This window comes from Equus quagga, chromosome 4 (genome assembly GCF_021613505.1).
Source record: "Equus quagga isolate Etosha38 chromosome 4, UCLA_HA_Equagga_1.0, whole genome shotgun sequence".
Taxonomy (NCBI): Eukaryota; Metazoa; Chordata; class Mammalia; order Perissodactyla; family Equidae; genus Equus; species Equus quagga.
In genome coordinates, this window is record NC_060270.1 from 140,610,327 (window position 1) to 140,635,254 (window position 24,928).

General features: G+C 41.7%; 1 protein-coding gene across 1 annotated transcript in view; it reads left to right on the top strand.

The window, feature by feature from the left end:
* ADAM23 (ADAM metallopeptidase domain 23) overlaps window positions 1-24,928 on the top strand; it is a 149,385-nt gene that overhangs the window by 112,858 nt on the left and 11,599 nt on the right. The window contains exons 19-24 of the mRNA XM_046659669.1: window positions 5,330-5,395; window positions 6,039-6,102; window positions 7,583-7,688; window positions 10,396-10,515; window positions 12,322-12,490; window positions 14,441-14,552. Of these exons, the coding sequence (XP_046515625.1) occupies window positions 5,330-5,395; window positions 6,039-6,102; window positions 7,583-7,688; window positions 10,396-10,515; window positions 12,322-12,490; window positions 14,441-14,552 (637 nt within the window). The remainder of the gene's footprint in view (window positions 1-5,329; window positions 5,396-6,038; window positions 6,103-7,582; window positions 7,689-10,395; window positions 10,516-12,321; window positions 12,491-14,440; window positions 14,553-24,928) is intronic.

Genomic DNA, 24,928 nt, shown 5'->3' on the forward strand with positions numbered 1-24,928 from the left:
GCGGAAGGCAGAGAACAATGAGCAGGGCCCTGGCTGAGGCGCGATGGGGAGCAGCACTCTGCCCTCTTCAGCTCCGTCGCCGTCTCCCTTCCGCTTCCACGGCCCTGGCTCCACGGCCCAGGCGCTTTGGCGTGATTCTTCACATGAAATTATTATTGCACGTTAAAATTATTGTAGCATTTAATTTAATTATATTAAAATTATTATAGCATTTTAATTAATGTTGCCTTCTAGCATTCCTTCTTTATATAATTTTTATGTTTTTAAAAATTTATATCATGTTACTTTAAGACTTTGTCATTCAGATGAATGTTTGGTGAGCATCTTCTGCTGTAAACGATGGGATGTGGTGGGGAACAAGAGAGACGAGTCCTTGCTCTTTCGTGGAGCTTGCATTCTGCTGGGTGGAGGAAGGCAAATAAGTGAGCAAACGTGTCAGCAGGTGGTGCGTGCTAAGCGTGAGATAAGGTGGTGTGAACAGAGTGAGGGGTGGGGAGCTTTAAGGGGGCGACCAAGTGCGTTTTCCTGGAGAGGTTTGCGTTTAAGTAGAAACATAAATAAGAAGGAGCTAGTCAGAAAACGGAGCACAGAAGCCTGGCTTCTTCAAGCAATGGGATGAAAGCGGGGCCAGCAGGAAAACAGTGGAACCATTCACAGAGGAGTTCGGGAACTAGGGCGGGTGGGGACTCCAAGAATTTTGGATTTCATTCTGTCTTTGTTTTCGTTCTGACATTACTTCTAAAGCATTTCCTGTACTGTTACACAGTTTTAATAAATATCCTTTTTACAGTTGTATGCGAGTCTGTCACGTGGATTTATCAGTTCACTTCCGTATCCAGTGATGGATATTTAGGTTGTTGGCAGTTTTACATTGTTATAATTAATAGGGCAGTGAGCATCTCTGTGCATTTTTAAGAGTGTTTCCTGTTTCAGGCTAGCTCCTTAGGACAAGCTCCCAGGAGTGCACTTACCTGTTGCAGGTGTGGTGGTTTCCAAGGGGCCAAATATCATTTCTACTTGAAAATGGCCATTTGAAAGCTACAGCTTGGTGTGAGGGCTCAATGGGCCTCTGTAAGACCCCAGATTCAGTCTGTCGCACCAGCTTATTGACAGTATCGGGTCTGGAGTGACCTCTCCCTTCAGAGGCTGGCCATCACCTTGTATGTCCTGGACGAGCAGTAAAGACAGTAGGATTTATGTGAGTAGACAGGAGAAGAGCGGCAGAACTGAGCCAGAATGCCAAGTTGTTCTTCCCAATTTTATCAATCAAACAAGCACTCGATCGGCCCGTCAGTCACTATCCTGCCTGGAGAAGAAGTGGGTAAGGGAGGAGAGAGTAGCTGGAGTTACACTGAGTGCCCCTCACTGGAAGGAAGCATGAGGAGAGGGAAAGAAATGTTCCTAACTAACTTTCTGGAAAGTTCTTGATGTATATCATCTGAGGCTCCATTCAAATGGATCCTTTTAAGGATGTTGATACAAATAATCAATGACCAATGTATAGAGAAGAAAGACAGAGTGGTATTTATTGAGCCAATGCTGAGGACTAGCCCGGAAGTGCTGCCTCCACCAGGGAAGACAGAGCTCTGGAGAAGCGTGGTTCGCAGCGTGGCTGTATACCATTTCAGAACAAAGAGCACACAGCAAGCATGACAGGAAGACAGTTTTCTCCCCGAAGTCACAAGGAGATGTTTTGCTGCAGTTTAGCACATTCACAGCACGTCAGCCTGACCTTGGTTCTCTAGGAAGAAGAGCTTGTCTTCAAAGGAGGACTGGTATCGGCCTCCGAGAAGGAGAGGCATTCATCCCTGTCTTTAAGGAGCGCATCCTTTGCTTTGGGAAGATGTTTGAAGTGGATGCACGATGCATGTCCCGTGGGCCGGGAGTCAGGCTGCTCTGGGAGAAAGAGGCTTGAGGCCGAATCAGGGTTAAACCAGAATGACTTCCCTGCAGACCTCAATATTTGAAAACTTATTATTATCCTTATTATTTTCATCAAGGATGTGGTAGTAAAGTACATTCAGGCTATTCTGTTGTGATTTTTATGCATATCTGTTTCTTATATTTAAATATGTAAATAGGTTTCTTTGCACTTTTCCTATAACCTGGTGGCAGAGTGTAAGAATTGTGGATTCTGTGATTTATGACGTGTACTGACATTCCTGATGTACTGTTCCAATGAATTATATTTTTGGTTTTGTAGAGTACTACTATTTTTGTATCCGTCATACCTGGTTTTGGTTCTCTGTATTCAGCTCTTTCAGAAGTATAGTTTTTCCATTTCAACCTTTAACTCCTGAATTGCCATAGAACTTACTGGAAATAAAGCTTTTATAATGAGGCCTCTGTGTTCAACCTAATATTCTATTATCTAAATTTTAAAAAAGGTCCTTTTTATCTCATGTCTAAGGTGAAAAGGGTACCGTTAACGTAATTTCTCAGCGGCATATTACAATAATGTGTTCCTTTTATAATAATTTCCTTATGTGACCGGAATGAACCTGAAATAGATAATTAGAGTAGAGGGAGTTAAACCCCCCCCAAATTCTTCTGCTCTGTAGGAGGAAGTGAGTTTTGAATTTAGTTAATACTAATAATGATCAAGAAAGTGAGATCTCTGAGAATCTGTGTCTCTGAGAATCCATATCATTGGCAACATTATGACTTTCTCTCTTTTATCTCATAATATGTTTCTGCTTAATTCTCATGCTAGCATTTACTGATGCCTCTGAGCTACATTTTAAATTCACAATTTATAAGAGAAAAAAACAATACTTGTGCAAATGAGAGAAATCCTTGGCAAACAATACTGGATGATAAAGATTTTTGAAAGATGTGGAAAGGCTTTTTGTTAGCACTCTGAAATATGTCATCTAAAGGGGTAGGAAAGCACCATTCAAAATAAGCACATGGAGATGCTTTTACCCGGCTGAAGCCTGCCTCAGGTGAACCTGTCTGCGCAGCACCAGTGGGGCTGGGATGGCCTTTAGAGACCAAGCCCGGAGCTCTACTCACAGGCAGAATAAAGCGCACAGATTATGGTTCTTCTGCTTTAAATGTCTCCAGGGAACTAAGACATCCCATAACTTCCCTTGTTAAACATTTTAGTGATAAGCAACTGGCTTTTATTAGCATAAACTAAAAGTAAATTAATTAGAAATCTCCTTACGTGTAGCTATGACAGTTTATAATAAAGTCTTTTTTTTAATTAATAAAGAATTCTACAAGTTTTTTCCTATTGAAACATCACAAAAGTAAAAAGTGACCAATAATTTCAGACCTCGATGTGCCTGTTGTGTACAATGTTTCTTTTGCGTTTTTGTGCTGTGTGGTTGTATTTGTCTCGGAGCAAGTGAATACTTAATGGTGGTTGATGAGTAAGATAATGATTGTGTTTCAGGTGGATTTGAGTGGATGAAAGAGGCCACAGGGATCTCTGTTGTTGTGCAGTTGGCCGGTACGCCTGGTTTTAGTGCTGATAGTTACATCCTTTGAATAGTTGCCATCAGGTTGAATGAAAAGCTGTGGTGAAGGAAAGCTCATATGAGAGTCGGTTATTCTTTAGAAAGATGTAGAACCAAACCATTTTATGTCAGTGTCCCTTAGTAAGTTATTGTCTCAACAATTCTAGATTAGTTCTGTTATGTTTCTGTAGTGAGCTTGATAACCAGCTGGATACGTACAGAATAGAATTGCTTCATTGTACCTGTATGGGTCACTCATTCATCTTCTCAGTCAGCCAATGGGAACCGAGCACCTACTCGATAATTGAGCTTGGTTTTGTTCTAAGTGCTGGGTGGCAGCAGGGAACAAACAGGAAATCTTTGCCTGCGTGGAGCTCGAGTTAGGATGGGGACCATAGACAAATGAGTTAAATCTATGGCCCCTCTGCTGGTGGTAAGTGCCATGGGGAAAATAGAAACAGGAAAAGCAGACAATGCTGGCATGGGAGGGATTACGGTTTTGAAGAGCACAGTGAGAGAAAGCTTCTCTGAGATGCTGATATGTGAGCAAAGCCCTAAAGAAGGAGAGAGAGCAAGCCATGTGGAGACCTGGGGCGATGGCAGGAGGAGCAGGGGCAGAGGCTGTGGGGTGGCCCATGCCTGGCACATTCCCGTAGAGTCAGATCAGTCATGGCAGAGTCGGAAGGAGGGCAGAGAGATGATGGGGCTGGCGGATGGCATAGGAGCAGAGCATGTTGAACTTTGAAGGCCAGTGAGTGAGCTGGGAAGCCACTGAGCAGAGGAGTGACATGATGTGGTTTATGTCTTAAAGGGACACTGGGTAGCTATATGGACCAGGAGACCAGAGTGGAAGCCAGGGAATCAGTTGGGGCTGTGATGTAATCCAGGTGAGCGATGGTGGTGGGTTGGACCAGGCGTTAGCAGTGGAGATGGAGCAAGTGGCCAGATCTGGTTCTATTTTGAAGGTAGAGCTAACAGGATTTGTTGACAGACTAGAAGGGGAGTGTGAGAGAAAGAGAGAAACACAGGATGACTCCGTAGTTTGGGGCCTGAACGATCAGAAGAGTGGAACTGTGCTTTACGGAGAAGGCGAAAACTGAGGGAGGACCCCAGTGCATATCACTGTGTTTCTTGCTCACTTGCCACACGGTTGTGTTTTTCCCTTTTCATATTTGCTTTGAACACAGTGGCAGAGCCTTGACTTGAGCTATTTTTAGCTCTCTTAAATGTGGTCAATGAAGTACACAGACAGTAAAAATTTTAATTTATTCATGGTAATTTTGGGGGGAAATGAAGCATACTTTATGATTTGATGAATAGACCTGGAAAAAGAAGTGACCATCACACCACGATTGCTCTAGTAACAAGTCTGTGGTTTGAGAGGTCAGAGCTGTGATGGAGATCCGGCACTCGCACCGAGCCTGGGGCAGGGTGCTTCTCCTTTTTCGGGAACGTGGCCTCAGTGAGGGTCAACGGGTGTCAGTGCGATTTGACGTTTTCACAGAGCTGAGTAAGGTCTTGTCAGTTAGTTCCAATTGTGTCTGCTCCCCTATAACAAGCCGCTTCATCCCCTCCTCGTCCATTTGATCCCTTCTACTTTTAACTCTGTGAGTGAGCAAATATATATTACTACTCTAGTCACCTCAGCAAAAACAGAGAAACAGAAAAAGCACCCACTGCGTGGACCTAACTTACTGATTTTTACTAATAATGGGAGAATTAATTTGGATAACCTACTTAAGGAGTTATTCATGTTTTTCTCAACTTTCCTGATTATATATTCACCACACTTGCATTCTTTTGCATTTTTAGATATTGTGCACGTAATCTGAAAGTGCGTAACACGCTGCACGTTAACTAAAAAGATTCTATTTTTCAGTGCCCCCCCGAATCTTCACAAGCAAGATGGATATGCGTGTAATCAAAATCAGGTATGCTGGGCTGCACGTTTTAAATGTAATCTTAAAAGGATTAGTTTGTGAATTTTTTCTTTTTGATAAATGTCGTTTTGAAGGGAAATTGCAATTCAAACAACAGTAAATTATTGCAGGGGTCTTCTGATTCAGAGTTGCTTCGTGTCATACCAAATACTAAATATATCTGGTGACAAATTGTCCAGATTGAGGGCAAGGAAAAAATGTAATGGCTGAAGAATTAGGGATCTAATTTATTGAGTTGTGACCATTTTTCAATAATTTCAGCCTATCATGGGAAAATATGAGCATTTGTTATAACATGGGGCTTTTTTGAAGCCACGTTATAACCTAACCATTCACGTGCAAAAGAAGCTAAAAATCATTTTGGTATCACCCAAAGAAATGTACCAGTTTTTGTTTTCAAAGATTTTAAATTTCAGATAGTTTGGCTTTAAAGAACTGCTCTATGAGATCTGCTCTGAGTTCTAGATTTTAACTGTTATTCTTAAGATGTTTGCGATTCTTATTTTCACTGTGCAAATATTAAAGTATGGAGTGAAAAAAAACCTTATGTAAAGCAACGAAAACGAGACCTTGAGTAAAAGTCAGGGGGAATGTCAGTGGTGTGTGTGCCTCACAATGTGCGTCCTGTCCTCAGGGCCGCTGCTACAACGGCGAGTGCAAGACCCGGGACAACCAGTGTCAGTACATCTGGGGAACAAGTAGGTGCATTTTCCTCTGGACGGGCACACGCAGGTTTCCCTCAATCTTATTCTTCCCTGTCAGTCTTGCTGAAAGAGGTGTCCAGCTTGGAGGGATGCTTAAAAACAATCTATCGGATGGGGGCTGGCCCCGTGGCCGAGTGGTTAAGTTCGCGCGCTCCGCTGCAGGCAGCCCAGTGTTTCGTTGGTTCGAATCCTGGGCGCGGACATGGCACTGCTCATCAGACCACGCTGAGGCAGCGTCCCACATACCACAACTAGAAGGACCCACAACGAAGAGTATGCAACTATGTACCGGGGGGCTTTGGGGAGAAAAAGGAAAAATAAAATCTTTAAAAAAAAAAAAACAAAAAAACAATCTATCGGAGGGTGAGGATAAAGAGACCTGTGGATCTTAGCTACAAAACCATAGAAAACAATGGCACAGTGAGGACTGGTCATGAGAACCGAGCAGTGTCATTGAGGGATTGTGGCCATAAGAGAGGAGTGTGACGTCCACTTGCAAAGGTTGGTGGACATGCATGGCTGACTTTGTATGCTGACTTACTCCTCAAGTCAGCTCTCTGCTCTTTTACCCCAAGGAAAGTACCAGACTTATTTGTTAAATTCTGTAATTTGTCACCTCCTTTTGAAGTGAAGAAAGGCAGGCACTTCCTGAGGTGCAGACAGAGGGAGATTTGGTACATGGTCCTGCTTCTCCATGTGTTCCCACTCGCTAGTCCACACCTTCTCTTCCTGACATCCACCGTGCCTCTCCACTGAACTCCAGTTCACGAGGGCCAGAGCGGGAGGAGAGAAATGCGTCTGCATGGCTGGCTGAGGCTGGGTCTCCCCCCAGGGGGAAGGGCACCCACAGAAGGAGAGCAGAGCCCCTGCCTGAGTGACTTCAGTGTTTGTCAAACACCCTTTAGCTGGAAGATTGACTTCCAGTGCTTCCGTTTTGACAGAAGAAAGATAATAGAGGCATAGTCATCTTTTCAAAGGCATAAATATCAAAATCCAACTGCTGACATAGAATTTCATTGGGCCAAGACTTTATAGTATCTCCCGATGTTAGTATAAAGCAGGACTAAGAATGTGTATTAGTTTTCTGTGTGTCACTTCACTAATTCCTGCTGCTGACCATTCCTACCTCCCACCGTCAAAACCACCAGGTAGAACCAGGAATGCATTTGTCTCTCCAGTTAACACCAGCGGTGTGCCGGAGCTGTCGTGTGTTAGCTTGCCAGAGCCAACTGTTAAATTTTCACGGCTTTTTAGAAGCCATTTGACATCACATTCATAGCTTGAAATCAGCTACGTGTTACACCATGGAGGTTTACATGATGGTATTTACACCATGGAAATTGGAAAATGCTACAAATCAGGAGTTTTTTCTCTTTTTCTGGAGAACGGTTGTTAAACATTTATTGGCATGCTACTGGTTATGGATAACAAAGAGAACTAAAATAGCTTTTCTTCTCTTGCTTGTCTCCGAAAGAGGCGTCGGGGTCGGACAAGTTCTGCTACGAGAAGCTGAATACAGAAGGCACGGAGAAGGGCAACTGCGGAAAGGACGGAGACCGCTGGGTGCAGTGCAGCAAGCAGTGAGTGTTGGCTCCGGGGCCGAGCCGGACTCGGAAGCCCGCGTGCAAACGCGAAATGGGCACAAAGGAAATGTGACTGATTTTTTATGAATCTTCCACAATTTAAAATTTTAAAGTGTTCATTTAAAAAATACATTAGTTTATCTAGAGACAAAGGGCCATGGACTGAGTTGTTTCTGTGGCACCGACTCACGCTGTTTCTGTAAAATTCAGAAGATTTCTCACATGCTGTATTTTACTGGATGCTCACTTTGAAGAGATGCTCCGCCAAGGTATTATAAATTAATATTAGGTTTTAATTTTCTACTTTTGCTAGAAGATATGGCCTGTGAATGTACTAGGGTGCACAGAGTTTTACAAGCAAAATATATAGACTATGTATTTTGGGGACCATTCAAAGTAAAATAATATATATTTTTGATCATTTCGTGAGTGCAGTGCCATTTGATTTAATTAAACATCTAATGTCTATGTCGAAGATTTTCCGCCTTCTAAAAAGCATCTGGTTTGTGCATACTGGAGACATCTTTACTCAGGAAGTGAGGTGTTTTCAGAGCACATTGGTGATTGTTTTCCCTTGATTAGCTGAGGAAAGTTAAAATGGTGACTTAACAGTTTATTGAGGTTAGCTCAGTGCCTTGGATCTGTGCGACCACTAAGTTACAGGCCACAGCTGCCCCGTTTCCTTCCGCAGCAATGAGGATTCATCTCTCAGCCTTGAAGCAGAGCCAAGACTTCAGGGGTTTTCCGTCTCGAGTTGACGGTTTCTACATCGCATTTTAGGAAACTTGGCAATTCCACGTAGTCATTGGTGGTGGATGAGGCCTCAGGAGGCAAGAAATCTTTGACCATAATTTCTTTAAAATTAAACCAAATTAATAGACCAGAGCTCCCCATCTGATGTCTCATGGGTGCCGTACAGATGCCCCGAGCTTTCAGTCCTCGAGGAGCCAGGGAATCGAAGTGGGGCCTAAAGTGGTCAAAATCCATGCGGTGGACGCCTCTGCATCTGGTTAGCCTCCTTCATTAGCTCAGTGTCTCAGACACCTGATCGTTTCTCCGTGTCTCTGTGAGTTCAGAAAGTCTGGGGGCCCTTGGATCAGGTCGTTTAAAGATAGCTTTTGAGTATCTGGTAGCAGATCAATGCTACCAGAGCCATCAATGAGTTAAACCAGCCGTCAGTGAGTTAAAGAAAATCAAGGAGTGGTTTTTGAAACTTTTAAAAAATTGTGCAATATTACATACAAACAGAAAAATGAAGACTACACAAACATACATTTCGCCAACTAATTATGAAGTGAACTCCTGTGTAACCCCTGCCTGCGTCAAGAAGCAGAACCTCGCAGCATCCCGGGAAGCGTGTCCTTCCCCATGCAGGGCCCCCGTCTCTCTCCTGGAGCTGCTGCCAGCCCGGCTTCCATGGAAATAATTTCCCCTTTTTCTTTAGAGTTTTACTGCCTAAGTTTTCATCCCTAAACAATTTATTTCGCTCAAAGTTTTGGTAACTTTGTATTAAAGGAATCCCACTTCATGCGTTATTTTGTGTTTTGCTTCTTAGATTCAGCATCTTAAGGGTCCCATGGTGTGTGTAGCCGTCTGTTTAGAGTGTACATTTGGTTCATTTTCCTGCATATTTGTAGAACACAGTTTATTTCCCCATCCTATGTTGATGGGCATTTAGATCGTTGCTGTGTTTGGGCTACTAAGGACCACACTGCTGTGAGCATCCTTGTACCCGTAACTCAGTGCACATTGTGCATTTTCTTCCAAGGACTGTACCTGGGAGAAGAATTGCTAAGTCATAGGGGATGCATATTTTCAGTGCCACCAGGTGATGGTGGTCCCACTGTTGTCTGAAATGACTGCACTAGGAAACCCTACCATCAATGGGAAATCTCTGAGAACTGTGTTCTTCCACTTCTCACCTGCACCTGGGAGTGTAGGCATTTCACTTGTCTGTTCTGGTGGCTGTGAACTGCTGTAATATTGTGCTTTCATTTGCGTTTCCCTGATTGCAAATGGAATTTAGTATATTTTCATCCATATATTGAACACGGATCTCTTTTTTTGTGATGTGCCACTTCAATTCTTTGCCCATCTTTAGTTCATTGTTTACTTAACAAATAGTCTGGAGGTAGGTGCCTTCATGGTGGGTTAAGTCCTCTCACAATGTCACGGAGGACCCAGTGATTTCTACCTCTCTGCTCTGTCATGCTGAACGTGTTGGGTATCCTGAGGCTGTGAACTCGCATTGCAAAGACTCCACACTCAAGGCAGTAAGCGGGGATGAGAGCAAGAGATCTTCTCCCTATCAGGCCCTAACCTTTTATCCAGAGAGCAGGTTCTCCCCAGCACCCCCTCGCTGGCTTTTCCTCATATCTCGACACCCAGGGGCCACTTTTAACTCTAGGAGGGTGGGAAGGAGGGTTGGCTGTGACAGTGGGAGCAGGGCGTGGGGGTGCCATGACTGGCTCAGACACCAGTCAGGATCCAGCTCTCAGGGCAGGCAGGTCGCTACCCCATGCAAAACTGTGATCCTGCTGGCAAGGAAGGAGGGCTCATAGCCAGCCACCAATGTCGGAACAAATGTGTTTGTTTAGAAGGAAAAAAGAATATTTTCAATTTTTGAATATATGTGGACTGAATAGTTTAGATTTTTTGAGCTTGATTCCTCCTGTTTTGTTCTTTTTTCTTCTGACCTGTTCAGTGATGTGTTCTGTGGACTTTTACTCTGTACCAATCTCACTCGAGCTCCTCGTATCGGTCAACTTCAGGGTGAGATCATCCCAACGTCCTTCTACCATCAAGGCCGGGTGATTGACTGCAGGTAATGCATGAAATGTTGGAAAATGTAATGAATCATGAGAATTACAAATTTAGAAAAGTCAAGGGAGATGTTTCTGTTTCTCACAAGTGGAATGTTGACTTAGATTTTATTTCTCCTTTCATGTTGAGTCATTTAAAAAACAAAGTTGTATATTGATCTGCAAATTACATTTGCTCAAAAATTGTACCAATTATTAGTTGTGAGGCATTCCTTGTAATTATAACCTTAAGAGTAGAATTATGGTATCTGTTTTGACCCATGATTAAAGTTTTGAGCATTGGAGTATGTTGCTATTTGACCGCTGTCTGTGTTTTATTTTTTATGACCAAATAATAGTTTAAGCCAAAGTTTATATAACATGTGCCTGGTTTACAAGATGATTTAATAAAATACAATTACATATTTGGGAAATAAGATGTGGGTAAAATAAAATAGAAAATATTTATAGTGGTAGGCAAACAATTCATATCCAATTATCTGTGAGTACAAGGCACAGAAGGTATGAGGCTTATTTTTTAAGCCCTAGAGTCATAGTATATTCAAATAAGTATTGTTCCCCTAAGTATAGTCATGTACCCACCATATAATGACATTTCAGTCAATGACGGACTGCATAGACATTTGTCTCATAAGATTAGTACCACAGAGCCTAGGTGTGTATAGGCTATACCATCTAAGTATGTCTAAGTGCATCTATGATGTTTGTACAATGACAGCATCGCCTAATGACGCATTTCTCAGAATGTGTCCCTGTCGTTAAGTTAAGTGACTCATGACTGTAGTCATAATTCTGAGATACTGTACTCACATTCAAATGGTGCTGTCATTGCCCAAAACACTTTTGGGATTCTGCCTACAGAGTCACCTTCAGGGTCTGTAAACTTTTATCCTTAGTATCTCCAGAATAGTGGATCTTTACCTGATATGAGTGAATGCAAGATTTGGAAACATCCAAAAGTAATTCTGAACAAAATTTGGTAAATGGATTGGGCGACCAAATTGGATAATGCTGTGTTGGTCAAATGGCTGCTGATTTTCTGTCTTTTAAATGGCTCTGAAGGCGATTCTAACAGGGTCTTAGATAATAAGATCCTTCGTGGTATAAATTTTTAGACTCCAAATCAGTTGCTTTGATGTACTTAAGCGTCCTTTGAATGTGTAAGTTTTCAGGCGTCTTTAGCTACAACAACATTTTTAATTATACTGTTTTATTCTGACATAGTATATTTGTAAAATATTTAGCAAGATACTCTATTAGTAATTATAGCATTGATTATTATCAGATTCATTTTGTCCATAACTTTGAAATTTTAGAAGTAAGTATCAATAGAGAGGAACTAGTTTATTTTTTTTGATCCTGAATAATCCAGTCCTCTAAAGTAATAATAATAATTTTCAAAATGTTTTCATTTGCTATTTTTGCTCAACATCGCCTTTTTGTACTGTGACACATCTGAAAGCCTTAGAGAGCCAATGACAAGATCGCTTCCCTTGTTCTTATACAAACACCTCTCCCCTAGTCTTTATGTTGGTTTTGAAAACAAGTGAAGATTTAGAATACACTTTGTGCAAATGACGTTTTTTTCCTGATGACAGGCAGTGTAATAATGATAATGAATAGTAGTTTCTCTTACCATGCTCTTTAATTGGGGGAGGTCTGGGAGGGAGAGAGAAAAAGTAGAGAAAGACTAAGAGGAACCACGTCCACTGACAGCCTCCTCAGTTTCACGAAGAGCAAACCTCAGTCAGGTTGTTATATTTCTGTGTGTGGTCCTAATGACCTTGTGAATATCTTTCTCCTTCTAGCGGTGCTCATGTGGTTTTAGATGATGATACAGATGTGGGCTATGTGGAAGATGGAACACCATGTGGCCCATCTATGATGTGTTTGGATCGGAAGTGCCTGCAGATTCAGGCCCTAAATATGAGCAGCTGCCCGCTCGATTCCAAGGGTAAAGTCTGCTCAGGCCATGGGGTAAGTAGGCGCCAGCGTCCCAGTTAAACCTTCATTGTCCGACATCCTCAGGGTTCGCAGTGGTCAGACTTCCAGTTCAGTCATTCTCCTTCTGTGGCTGCTGCCAATATCTATGCACTATGATTATTGCCTTAGTACCTTTATCTGCTAAGAATAACACCCATGTTTGTTAATACAGTTTTATTTTTATTGTTTCTTTTATCACTGGCTATTTGTATTCACCTCATTCTCTGGATGTAGCTTGGCATCTAAGGAGTTGGAAGAAAATTGATATGGTTGCTAAAGGAGCTGTAGGCCTCAGTGACTACTTTGTACCATTCAAAACAACTTAAACCCTCTCAGTAATTCCCTTTCAGCTGTCAGCATGCATACCGAGTATCTGTGTGTGGAAGATCATACTAGACTAGAGGTTGGATCGCTCATGGAATTCACATGTTTAAAGTTGTTGGCATGTTCACGTGCTCGTACCACTGTCAGCCAAAGAGAAGATGCTGTCTCTACTCACACCTGCATGTCTCCTTGGTTCTCTGAACATGGTGTTTGGGCAGATCTTCCTGGCAAACCTAGATTTAATACCTAAAAACAAATTTTAATAATTATTTAAATTGAGCTTAGTAAAAGGAAGATATTTTAAAATTTATACAGACTTCAGAAATAGAAGAAAGAGACATGAAGAAACAGAGTGATAATATAAAAGGTTGATGCTGGAAAGAAGGTAAAAGCAACCCAAACTAGAGATTTCTAGGCAGTGATGTGGAATGGCACAAGGTAGGGAGGCCTTGGAAGCCCTGCCCACAGTGGCTGTTGACAGTTCCAGGTTTAGGTGGAACCACAGGCTCGCAGGGGAGGCACGTAGCCTAGGGATCAAGTGCACGGATTTGGGCTAGAAGGAGTCCTGGCTTTGAGTCCTGGCCCTGCTTCTTGCTGTCCCAGTGACTTTGGCCAGTCACTTCACCTCTGTCAGGCATCAGGGTGCCAGCATGAGGCTTAAAGGAGATGCTGTACACAAGGCTCTTAGCACAGGTACCCAGCACACGGTGATGTCCAGTAATTGCAAAGTCAGATGAAAGCAGTGGGCAGAACTAGACCTCTGGGTTACTTCAATTATTACTCTGAAAGCATGATAAAACTTACCGCATAAAAAAGGTCAAGAAAAGGTTAAAGAAAGGTCAAATTCAGCCTCGTTAATCAAATCATGGTATTATGACATTTCAAATTAAAAAGCTTTGTATAACAGTGAGCTTAAATTCGGATTTGTCACCTCTGATGATCTGTCTCTGAATGTATTTCTTAGGCAGATGAGAGTGTAAACCCCGGTCTCTAGTTTGCAGATGGGTATTTATTTCATCTCAATTACGAGTCCATTCCAGCATGCTGCTCGGTCACTGGAGGGAGCCAGAGGGACAGAGGTCACCCGGGAGGGTCTTCGGCCTGGCTGGCCGAGAGCAGAGTGACAGCACGGGCAGGCAGGGAGGGGGCAGGGCGCTTGCCCGGCTGGGCAGTACCTCCAACCGAGCCTGGTGTTGGCCGTGGCAGCCCATGCAGGGCTCCTCCCGGTCTTTGTCCCTGCCGGTGCCTCTGGAGCCCAGGAAGATTAATTTCTTGCATTAAGCATGTATGTTTCTAAAGTATGTTCTCACAAACAACTACTTCTGAAAAACTACGTTGTCAGATAGTATTTAAATAATGTCAACATGAGTAATTAATATTCAATTTAAAATTTTCTTCCTTTTAATGTTTACTTTTCTATAATTAACTGAAAAACTACCACCCAACAATTTGATCTATACATCATTTCCCCTTGTCTAGTACTCGAAACCTTAGGAGAGTTTTAAAAATTCTAAATGGTCATTCAAGCCTCCGGCCTGCCCTGTGTCTCCTTTCCGTTTATCACCGTTGTTCTGTGAAGCACAGTAACAATGTCCCCTCTCTGCTCTGTGCTCCTCACAGGTGTGTAGTAATGAAGCCACCTGCATCTGTGACTTCACCTGGGCGGGGACAGACTGCAGCATCCGGGATCCAGTCAGGAACCTTCACCCCCCCAAGGACGAAGGACCCAAGGGTTTGTGTGATTTCCATGTCGATCTGTTGATCGTTGGCATTCTTCCAGCGGTGCCAATATAACAACTTAATAGATTTGCGAGGAGACATACAAGAATATCTCTTTTTGCCATTAAAATGTCAAATTCGTGTTACTGCAGAATTAAGGATTCTAGTATATCATAGTGAAAGAAATGTTTGAATTACCCCTTAGTCTAGAATTGAGATTAGGAAGAAGTAAATATACCAATTTCCTTTCTTTCCTTTAAGCCTCATTCTTTTCCATAATTACAAATGTTAATCATTTGATGGTTTGTCCAGGCTATGCCAGTTTTCTAACAGATAAAATCTGTTTAGCTGACGTGAGACGCTGGCCATTCCTCAATGCGGGGGTCCCTCTAGAGGGAAGTTGTAATGCCCTGCTCTGAGAGAACACACTTCTGATTAGGAATTCTTCACAGAACTTTAATTCTTCAAAGAAAACGTGAACGATCTGGACTTTGTTTTAATCAGCCACTGAAAGGAGAGAAATCAGAATTTTAGAGTTAGAAGGAGTCTCAGTGGCCGTCTGGAACCGCCCTCCGTGTGCAGGTGAGCACGCACAGGCCCTGACGTCAGGTGACATGCTGTGGTTCCCCGGGTGACCAGGAGCCAAGGGCCCAATGCCAGGCCCCTTCTCTTCCATGACACTGTGCTATAATGTAGTCCACTTCATCATGAATATTATTATTAATATTCACTTTCTGATTATTCTCCCCATTCCCAACCCCTCATATGATTTTCAAAGACCTAGAAAAGTCATCAGCTGCAGTAGGCTGATGACAGCATCTCTAGCATTGTGCCTGAGAAACCAAGAGATTCCTGGAACGAATGGTGTACCCCAGTGGCAGTGTACATCAGGTTCTTCTTTGTCATGGTACTGTTAGCAGTATTTTATAAATAGCTATCGTACTTTTTTCCTGCAGGTAGGAGAAGTACATATAGAAATAGGGTATTTTGATCTGCTTAGTTTTGGGAGAAACCTCATTTAAACTCTCTGAACTTCAGTATTGTCCATTTGGGAAAATATGACTTCAAAAGCATGTGAAGCTCTTTAATCCTCAATTCCTGAAGGGGCTGGTTTCGAGTGGAGTGCATATGTGATGTTCGGTAACAGTGGGTGTGTTAAATACTTTCCATGCATTTGCTTAATGGGCCCGTGGTATTACAATTCTGGACGAATCCTCATCACACCCTCACAGTCTATTTCTGTTCTTCTATTTCTGAAAAGGAACCAATTCCACTTTAAATGTAATCTTTTGTTACTTTAAAACTAGAACAAAAAATTCTTGGATCCACCTTCAGAACTTAGATTTAGAGAAGATTTAGGCTCAGATGAGAGAAGCAGAGGTTCATTCTTTCCAAAGTTTCTCTCCTCGCCTGGGTGTGATTCTCTTAAAGATCTACTCACTGTTTTTCCTTAAGTGATGTTGAAGGTGCCTGAACAGGTGAGCAGAGCTAAGCTGGCGTAGACTCTGTCCAGCCTCGTTAGGTAGGGGACGGGATTGTTCACCGTTGGCTCATCTGGTTCCCGTTCTTTCCCCGACCTGTGCCTAGAAACCTTATGAGGAGGCCTCGACATGAGAATGCTGCAGCTGCCTTCTGTTCTGTTTTGCTCTCTCCCCATTTAATAATATGCTATTCTACATAATCTTTTAAAGATAACCTTTTTGATCATTCAAGTAACATGTTTATTGTAGAAAAATTGGAAAATACAGAAAAGCTTAAAAAGAAAATTAAAAATCATCCTTAATCCCACAACTGAGAGGCAATCAGTATGAGCATTCTGGTAAATTTCTCTCTTGTTGTATGTTTTCTGTTTTCATTCTTAATGGAGACAATAGAGTCCTGAGAGTAAAGGTTCCCATTGGTTCTAAAATGGTTAAAATCCTCATGAATCTCTATTAATCCTGATTAAATTGAGAAAAGCCATTAATTGATATAAATGGAGAGCAGTCATTATTGTAAATTATTAGATTTTCAGAAAAGTCAAGCAATTAATACAACTAAATAATAGCTCTATATTTACTTATTCCTTTTTAGTATGTATAGAAAAAGCTATTATTACACTCGTAAAATGGCAAACAACAGAAATCAATACTTTAACCCTTTGTTGTAAGTTTTATGAGTTTATTTTTGATATTCTGGTTAAAAGAAGATGATAAGAGAGAAATTGTGTACTTCTATTTTTATCCAGATAGCAAAGATTTATTGACTATCTACTATTTAAAAGACAGCACATCTTCGGCACATAGTAGACACTCCATCAATATCGCATCCCTTCCCTTAGAGTGTGTGAAGGAGATGCCGACTGTTAGTGCTGATTTCAGTTTATCAGTGTCCATTTCTCGTATTGCCTTGCTGAAGAGTTACAGATAATGGACTCAAGATAGTGAAACGATCAGTACTTTCTTGATGTAGGTTCACAGCTGTGTGAGATGCCAAGGTTTCTCTCTATAGCTGCATGCTCTACGTTCTTTCTCACGGTTGAATTGGTTTGGTTGGCAGCTGCCTTATTGAGCACAGTTTGGGCCCTCCCCAAATGCTTGCTATATATAATGCACAACACCACAGTCCTCTGGCCCATCATATCCATCAATGAAGGTTTTCTGTATAGACACAGTGAGAAGGTAAGAAAAGATACTTAGTTTTACTTAATTTCAGTGTACTTCGTTGTTATGGAGAAAAAAATTCAAGAAGTTAAATGAAAATATGGACTTTTTTATCATGAACACAGGCATAAAAGATAAATTGTACCCAGCTGCAGCCCCTTGGATCAAGACCAAATTAGTAAAAATAAAGGCAAATTCTGTGACCCTGTTTCCACGGGATGTCAGAAATGAACTGATGTGTTTTGAGTATTTTTTAATCTTTAACTGTAAGTTCCTGGAAGAATAAAAATTCAACCTCTCCATCTGGGTAGGGACTAAAACACCCATGAAAGTGTTGCCACTGAAGTCACTCTGCACTCACTGAAGTTGTCCCCTATTGACTCACTATTTAAAGCATGCCAGATTATTTGCTCCAACCTCTCAAATCAAAATTCTTAAAAGAGAATAAATAGGATCTCAAAGCAAAAACCATGTGAGCGAGCATTTTTAAACAAAGATTTTCTATGACGTATTACTTCCTTCTTTCTACGTTGTCACATGCCGCATGCAAAGACTCTTCTGGTCCCTATTCTTCGAACTTGTTTCCCCTGAACTCACTGAAAGAAATTATTTTGGTTTGTTCCACAAGGGTAGAATATGTTTGAACTCTGTTTAACAGACCTAGAATTCCCACCCGCTATAGCAAGAGCCATGTCAAGTACCTGTAATTTTTGTCAATTTGTACTTGGCATGGTGCTTATTATGGAATACAGTGGAACTTTTTTCATTGGATGGTTTGCATCACCCTTATAGGAGGGAAGAGAAGAAACTGGAACATCTCAAATGTTTCCCTTGGTAAGGAAGGGCAGAGACCATTCCTGGGAAGCTGTGGTCAGACTCTTTCATCAGGACATAGTCATCAAACGAGAGATAGAAAGGACAATAATAAGCAGAAAGGGTCAGGCAATAACCAAGTACTGATGAAACTTATCAGCTGATCCATTACTTGTCAAAGGGAGTGTTATAGTATTAGAACAATAATTTCTAAATCTTAATGTCTTGAGGAGTATTAGAGTTTATGTTTACCTTTGCATACATCTTTTCAATGACTTCCTTGTGAGCGCACAATTCTGTGATTTTGTAGTTCAGATGATTAGATATGAGATGCTTTGATTATCAGATATATGATTATGCTTGTGTATGATTATGTGTCACCGAGGTGTTTTTCTCACTAACAATGGCCTTGTCCATAACTGAAGAACTTACCAAGTTTAAAAAATTTTTCAAACACTGTGAGTTTATTTTGTTTGAGTTCAGAAAACCTCCATTGACAGTGTAAAACTGGCTGAAATAATATTTCTATATGAAATAATTTATTTTTCATCCTTTCAGACATTTGTCCCAATGTAACCAAAAATGAACTTAAAATTTTGTGGTTTTTTCATGGAAAAGAGTAAGGAGATCTGATTGTATGTCTAACATATTGAAATATGAAGCTAGATAAAATACTTGTTTGTAATGCCAATATTATACTCTAAAGTATAAAGACTATATTTAGTGTTTATTTCTCATCTTAAGTTTTAGCAAAATGATAAATTCCTGCAGAAAGAACTTTGGTCCATAGGGCACAGATGGTGACTTTGCTGCCTCCTGCCTTTGACGTGTGAAGTGGGGCAGGCTTGTAGCTCCTTGGAATCCCATGGACGAAATAATGTACCTTTCTCTTTCAGAAGCTCTAAAAGTAAGAAAAGAAAAGGAAAAAAGCCCCACCAATATTCAAAAGCGCAATTTCAAAATGTCTGAAGCGTGCCTTCCCTGTGGAAGAATTCTACATATAAAAGAGAAATTCTTAAGAAAGGGAGAAAATTCATAGTTTGTATCTTGATATTATATACTTTTCAAAAACTCTACCTTTTAGCACATATGACCCAAGATAACAGGGACCAAGACTAAAAATAATAATATAAACCAACGAACAATGGAAATAGACAGGAAAACATATTGCCAGGCAATGAACAGTTTCCACAATCAAGTTATGAAGGAAGGTAGCTGTGTCAAAGAGTTGGGCAGCAAAGTTAAGTTCCTCATATGAGGACTGTGTTATTAGCTAGAATCTTTAAGAGTTCTAGCATCAGGTTTGGTAGGATGAAAGAAAAATAAGGGATATCACCATGCACCTAGTTTCCGGGAGAGAAGAGGGCTTTTAGGAGATAACGAATCAATGAGGGAACAATTACAATCACGCGATAACAAATTAGTACAGGAGTGAAACCAGAGCACAGGCTCCCAAAGGCCAAGGAATTCCTTCAATGAGAAGGTGAATTCTTTGTAGTTGTGAATACATCCCTGTAAAATTCACCCACCCGTGAGCCACTCCATTAATCCGTGTCGGTTTGAAAACAGATTGAGTCACTACCTCCTGGAAGAGAGAACCCTGGTAGGTATCACGGTAAAGAATCAAATGGATATTACGTCCATTTAGTAGTAGAGGGAGGGAGAACGAGGAGGGGAGAGGATACTTTTGAAAAGGCTATTTTCCCACTTATTTGTATCTTGCTTTGGTGTTGAGAGCACTTAGTGAAGAATTTGGAGATAACTGTTCTTGGTCAGTGGATATTTCAGACTATATCTGTTTGTCTTGAATACACATTTGAAGCATCTATAGAAACGGCTTGTTCCTCTGGTTGTGTTTCTAACACCTGTGTGATGGATTACCTACTTCTCTTGATTCTGCAGTGAGAAGTTACATCTGCAGCAAATACAGAAGACTTTTAAAATTGTTATTTTTATTTATCGTTCATACAGTTACTATAATTCTTTTAAAATTAATACACATTCCTCTAGTGTCACATTTTACAGGAGTGTGGGTGTGTTCCCTGTAACTTAGCATATATGGCTTATATAAAAATTGAAGAGGTACTGGGATTCTCATGTATTTTGGCTCTGAGAGCCAATGCCTAAAATTTGAGCAAAAATAATATATATATATAACAAAATATATCCTAGTTACTTTAGCATCCTGAAAGCAATGATTTTCTAAGGTCTTAAAAAAATAAGGCATTATATCTGGAATACCTTTCATCCCAGTATTTGCCTCCACAGTTTGGAAATCTGAGCCATAGTTTAGATTATCTTGAATGAGAACATATTGTCATATTTGGAAAACATCACCACCACCCTATATGTTGGTCTTCTTTCCTTTCCCATCAGTACTTTCAGGAGACTTCCTCTGTTTTCTGTCGTGTCCCCATCTTTTTTTGTTTTTAAAAACAGCTCAGCTTGTGCTTACTTAGTGACAAACCTCTCACTCATATTATTTGCCCTGTGATGAAATGAAGTAATTGTGCTCACCAGGGTTGGAGATCCAAGATTCTCTCCTTGGAAGAATATTTAGCTAAAAAGATCAATGAGCCCAACATTAAGCCTTAAAAAGTTGTGACTCCGACTCGTGGTTCTTTGTTTTGTCCTACCGTGTCCCCTCGACCGTATCCCCTCGCACGCAGTCTGTGTGAAGGCAGCCTTCTTGAAGCTGACTTGTTTGTTGGTGAAGTGATTGAAGTCAGAACTTTTGACTCACATAGAAATGTGAGATGAAGTGCGTGTATGTCTGCGGGCTTCACGCACAGACACGCTCGACCCTGTGTAACCCGCCCTCCCATGTCTCCGCCTGTGCAGAGAGGACCCTGGGGCCCGGGGCTCATCCCGCCCACTTTGCAGGATACGAAAGAGGGGATTGGGTGTCTCCACTTGGTCATCCTCCTTCGGGTGGTCTGAAGCAATTCGCAGATTCCCAGAGACCCTAACTTTCTCTCAGTGCATAGTTTATACAATGGAGAGGATAAACAAAAAACTAACTGTCCGAATACTGTGACAGAAGCCCACACATTGCAGTTATTTGAAATATAGTTTTCCAAGTAAAAATGCATTTAATTTTAAAGACGCTCTGTTTTAAATGTGTAAGGATTTTAACAAAATTGAATGATGAGTTCTGAATTTTAGAACGATATAGCTTCCTGGGCATATTTTACACTTTAAGAAGTTTATGAAAAGTATAGTAATGATTTATTTTGTAATTAAAATACAGATTTGCTGTTATGCAATTTCAATTACACTCTAATTTTACCTCACTCCTTGTAGGACGTTTAACTCAAATTGGGTTAGTTAAGGGTTTAAAAGTATTTGTAAGAGATTATGTTTTTAAGTAGGGTTTGTGGAGTTTGAAGGTAAATTCAAAATTATCCTCAAATATCTGTAATGTGTATGTAGATCTTAATTTCAAATCTTAAAGCAAAGATCTCAGTCTTTAGCTGACTTTCAAAGCATTTCCTGAGTAGATTATGTTGTATGTTAGTGAAATCAGTGTGTAAGTGTTTCCTTTGTTAAAACATCTCCATTTTCCCTCCACGCAGTGAGCATGGCCACCAGCAGGCTGATAGGTGCTGTGGCGGGCACCATTCTGGCCCTGGGGGTGATTTTTGGAGGCACAGGGTGGGGAATAGAGTAAGCATCATTGTGAGTTTCAAAGTGTTTGTTTGGGTCCTGGGGTGTGAGCTGACCCCTGGCACCTGACCCCCGTGTCTTGTCTCATTGACCTGTTTCCTGTGGTCGCGCAACTTGTGGTGTGATTTGGGTGTGTTTGTGTCGCGTGGTCTGCTTGTGCAGTGTGGAGCCTTCTCCTGTCTGGAACAATGTGGGGCATAAAATAAGGCTGGGGTGCTTACGGGGTCTACACAATGAAGGCAACAGGCCAAATCTTCCTTTGTTCCTCCACTTGCAAAAGTAATTTTAGCTACAGATCTTTTTTTTTTTTTTACTATTTATTGGCAAAAATTCTTTTATAGAAGTGTTTTATTAAGATTCTTATAGTGAATTTAATCTTCACTGGTCAAATAGACCCACATACACACTAGACATTATCAACAGTGGTAGCTCCTTTTAAAGATAATCTGAATGATAGTCATTTTCTCCATTTATTGAGTGATACAGGAGGCTTCAGCTTAGGTTTTTTTTAAAAAAGGAAGACATTTTGGATACTGCCTTTATTTTTTTCTTATAAAATAGTTAATAATTCAAATTTGAGGGGCTGGCCCCATGATGCAGTGGTTAAGTTCCTGCACTCTGCTTTGGCAGCCTGGGTTTGCAGGTTCAGATCCCAGGTGCAGACCTACACCACTCATCAGCCATGCTGTGGCGAAGTCCCACATACAAAGTGGAGGAAGACTGGCACAGATGTTAGCCCAGGGCTAATCTTCCTCAGTAAAAAATAATAATAATTCAAATTTGAAGTTTACATAAATATTTGGGAGCAAGGAGCATTAAGAATAAAAAGACATTTAATCCAAACCTTCAGAACTGTCAGTGAACAGTTGCAAATTATCTGGCGGGTTTGCCTTAAGAGTAGCCAGTGTATGAATAGATGCATTTTATGCCACTTGCCTCTTACAGAAACGCAGCTCTCCTGGTGCCTTTACTCAGGTTGCTCTGTTCTGGATCCACCACCTCAGAATAGCTGTCAGTTCTCCACGCGATGTTGCTTTTTTGAAATCGCTAATCTGTAGACTCCTGAGTTTTTCCCTCTCTCTAGTTAGGGCATTTACAAATGACAGAAACACCCCTTCACGTGCTGTCGTTTCCATTCTCTGTGGTGGTAACACTCACAGTGGCCCAGGAATGAATTACTACTATCTTAAGGAGTCACCAGATACCGTCTCCTCAAGCAGCCCAAACGCGGCATGTCGCTGCCAGCACGCACGTTCCTCCTCAGCCTCCAGGGCGGCAGCACGCAGGTGCTCTCCTTGGTTCTGGGTCGGGGAGACCCAGGCACCGAAATCGCGTTGAGAGGGCCGCAGGGCTGTGGGTCACACTGGGATCGAAGACGGCCTGGACCTTCTGTCCCTGGAGTGAAGGGATCCGGCTGGACCTGGGTCTTCTGACTCACATCCCGTCAGGATGGACTGTGAAGCCGCTTAGCCCAGGGGAAGCTAGAGATACTGCGAAAGCTATTTGTTTTTAACAAATGTTTAGATATTTAACAAATATTTAGAGAAAACAAGAACTTTGTCCTGTAAAATTTCACCTTGGGTCTGTTGACTGGATTATATACAGAAGTAAGATTCCTTTTCCAGGGGAAATGCTATATATACATTTATGAAGTTCCTCCTTGAAGATAGTTTTCTAAAAATCATCCCAGTTCCGTTTTTATATTATTATTTGGCCATAACTGTGGTGTGCTGCCATGTACCAACTGAAGGGACGAATTTGAGTGGTTTCCCCTGCGAGTCGGGGTGGCATGCAAAGCCACAGCCCCTCTGGGGAAGCGTCGTCCCTGTTCCCAGCGTTCCTTGTCGTCCCTCCCTCCCAGCATTGCTGGTTTGTGGCTATTTCTGGTTGTGACAGGTAAGTCCGTGTGAGCGTATATATATTTTTTCTAAAAATAGATTTGTTATTTATTATTCCTGGTTTATGCACTGTTTTTCGTCTATTAGTTTACTGATTTTTCTCCTTCAAATTCCAAATTTTGCCATAATTGCTAAATATAGTTTTTTAAAAATAGAATCCACATAGTATAATATAGATCATTGTAGCACTTCCTCGTTTAACTGATAGTGTGATGTTCATCTAGCCGCTAAGGATTCCACGGACAGAGGTTGTTTTTCTTGTTTTGTTCTGTTTTGTTTGTTTGGCTTTTATTTCTCCTTAGTTTATAATTGCAAATCAGGAATCATTTCTCATGGATTATGTATTGACTCGAATCCCAACCTGTGTTTTCTGAGCTAGCAGAGTGCAAATCGTGTCAAAGCACAGAGTCTGTACATGGCGATAGAAATACATTTTAAGTGTTTGTTTCAAAATTGTATTCCCTATAAAACTGTGGGGAGGAAGTACATAGAAATGGAATCCCGTTACATTAGAGCAGCTGGAGGACTCTCTGTGAAGGGCCAGATGGTAAATGGTGTGGCCCTGCAGGTCACCGGAGGCCTGTCACGACCTTGCGTGAAAGCAGCTGTAAACAGGGTGTAAATGAATGAGTGTCGGGGGGCTCCAGGAGCATTGCTTCGCAAAACAGGCAGTGGGGCCAGCCTCGGCCTGTGGGCTCTAGTCTGCTGACCCGTGATTAACAGCATAAGCTTAGAGTCAGACGAAGCTATGTTCAAATCTGCCTCTGTCTCTTAGGAAGCTTCAGAAGCCTCTATTTCTTCACCTGGTGAACAGGGAGAGTCACGGTTCCTACGGCGTCTGGCGTTTGTGAGGATCAAGTGAGCTAATACTTGTCGCGTGCTTAGCACTGCACCTGGCATGTGGGACGTGCTCAATCTATAGTGCCCAGCCTGCTGTTGTTGTGGATCATTGGTGTGTCTCTAAAGCCACGAGAGTTGGGCTCTGTGAACCTCAGTGGTTAGTCCACGCCCAGGGGCCTGAAGAGACTACATTGCGGACCCCACCCTGCACCCACGCCCACGGCGCTGGGTGGTCTCTGAGCAAACCACATGCCGCAGACGATTACAGTGCTGCTGGAAGTGGCATCCATTTATGTACGCAGCCGAGGGCACTGATGTGAGCAGAAAAGAGAATTTTTTACACAGAAATGAATGTATACACAAACCCGAGAATTTTAAGGGAACTACCAAAATTGGCCTTGTGACTCGTGGAACAGGGATGTATAGTTAGGAGTAAAGTATTTTGCTGTGAGGGCACTGTGCCTGCATATTAGCATCCTGAGGAATGCGATATTTAAGATGATTCTTGTATGAAGTTAATGTTGCTTACA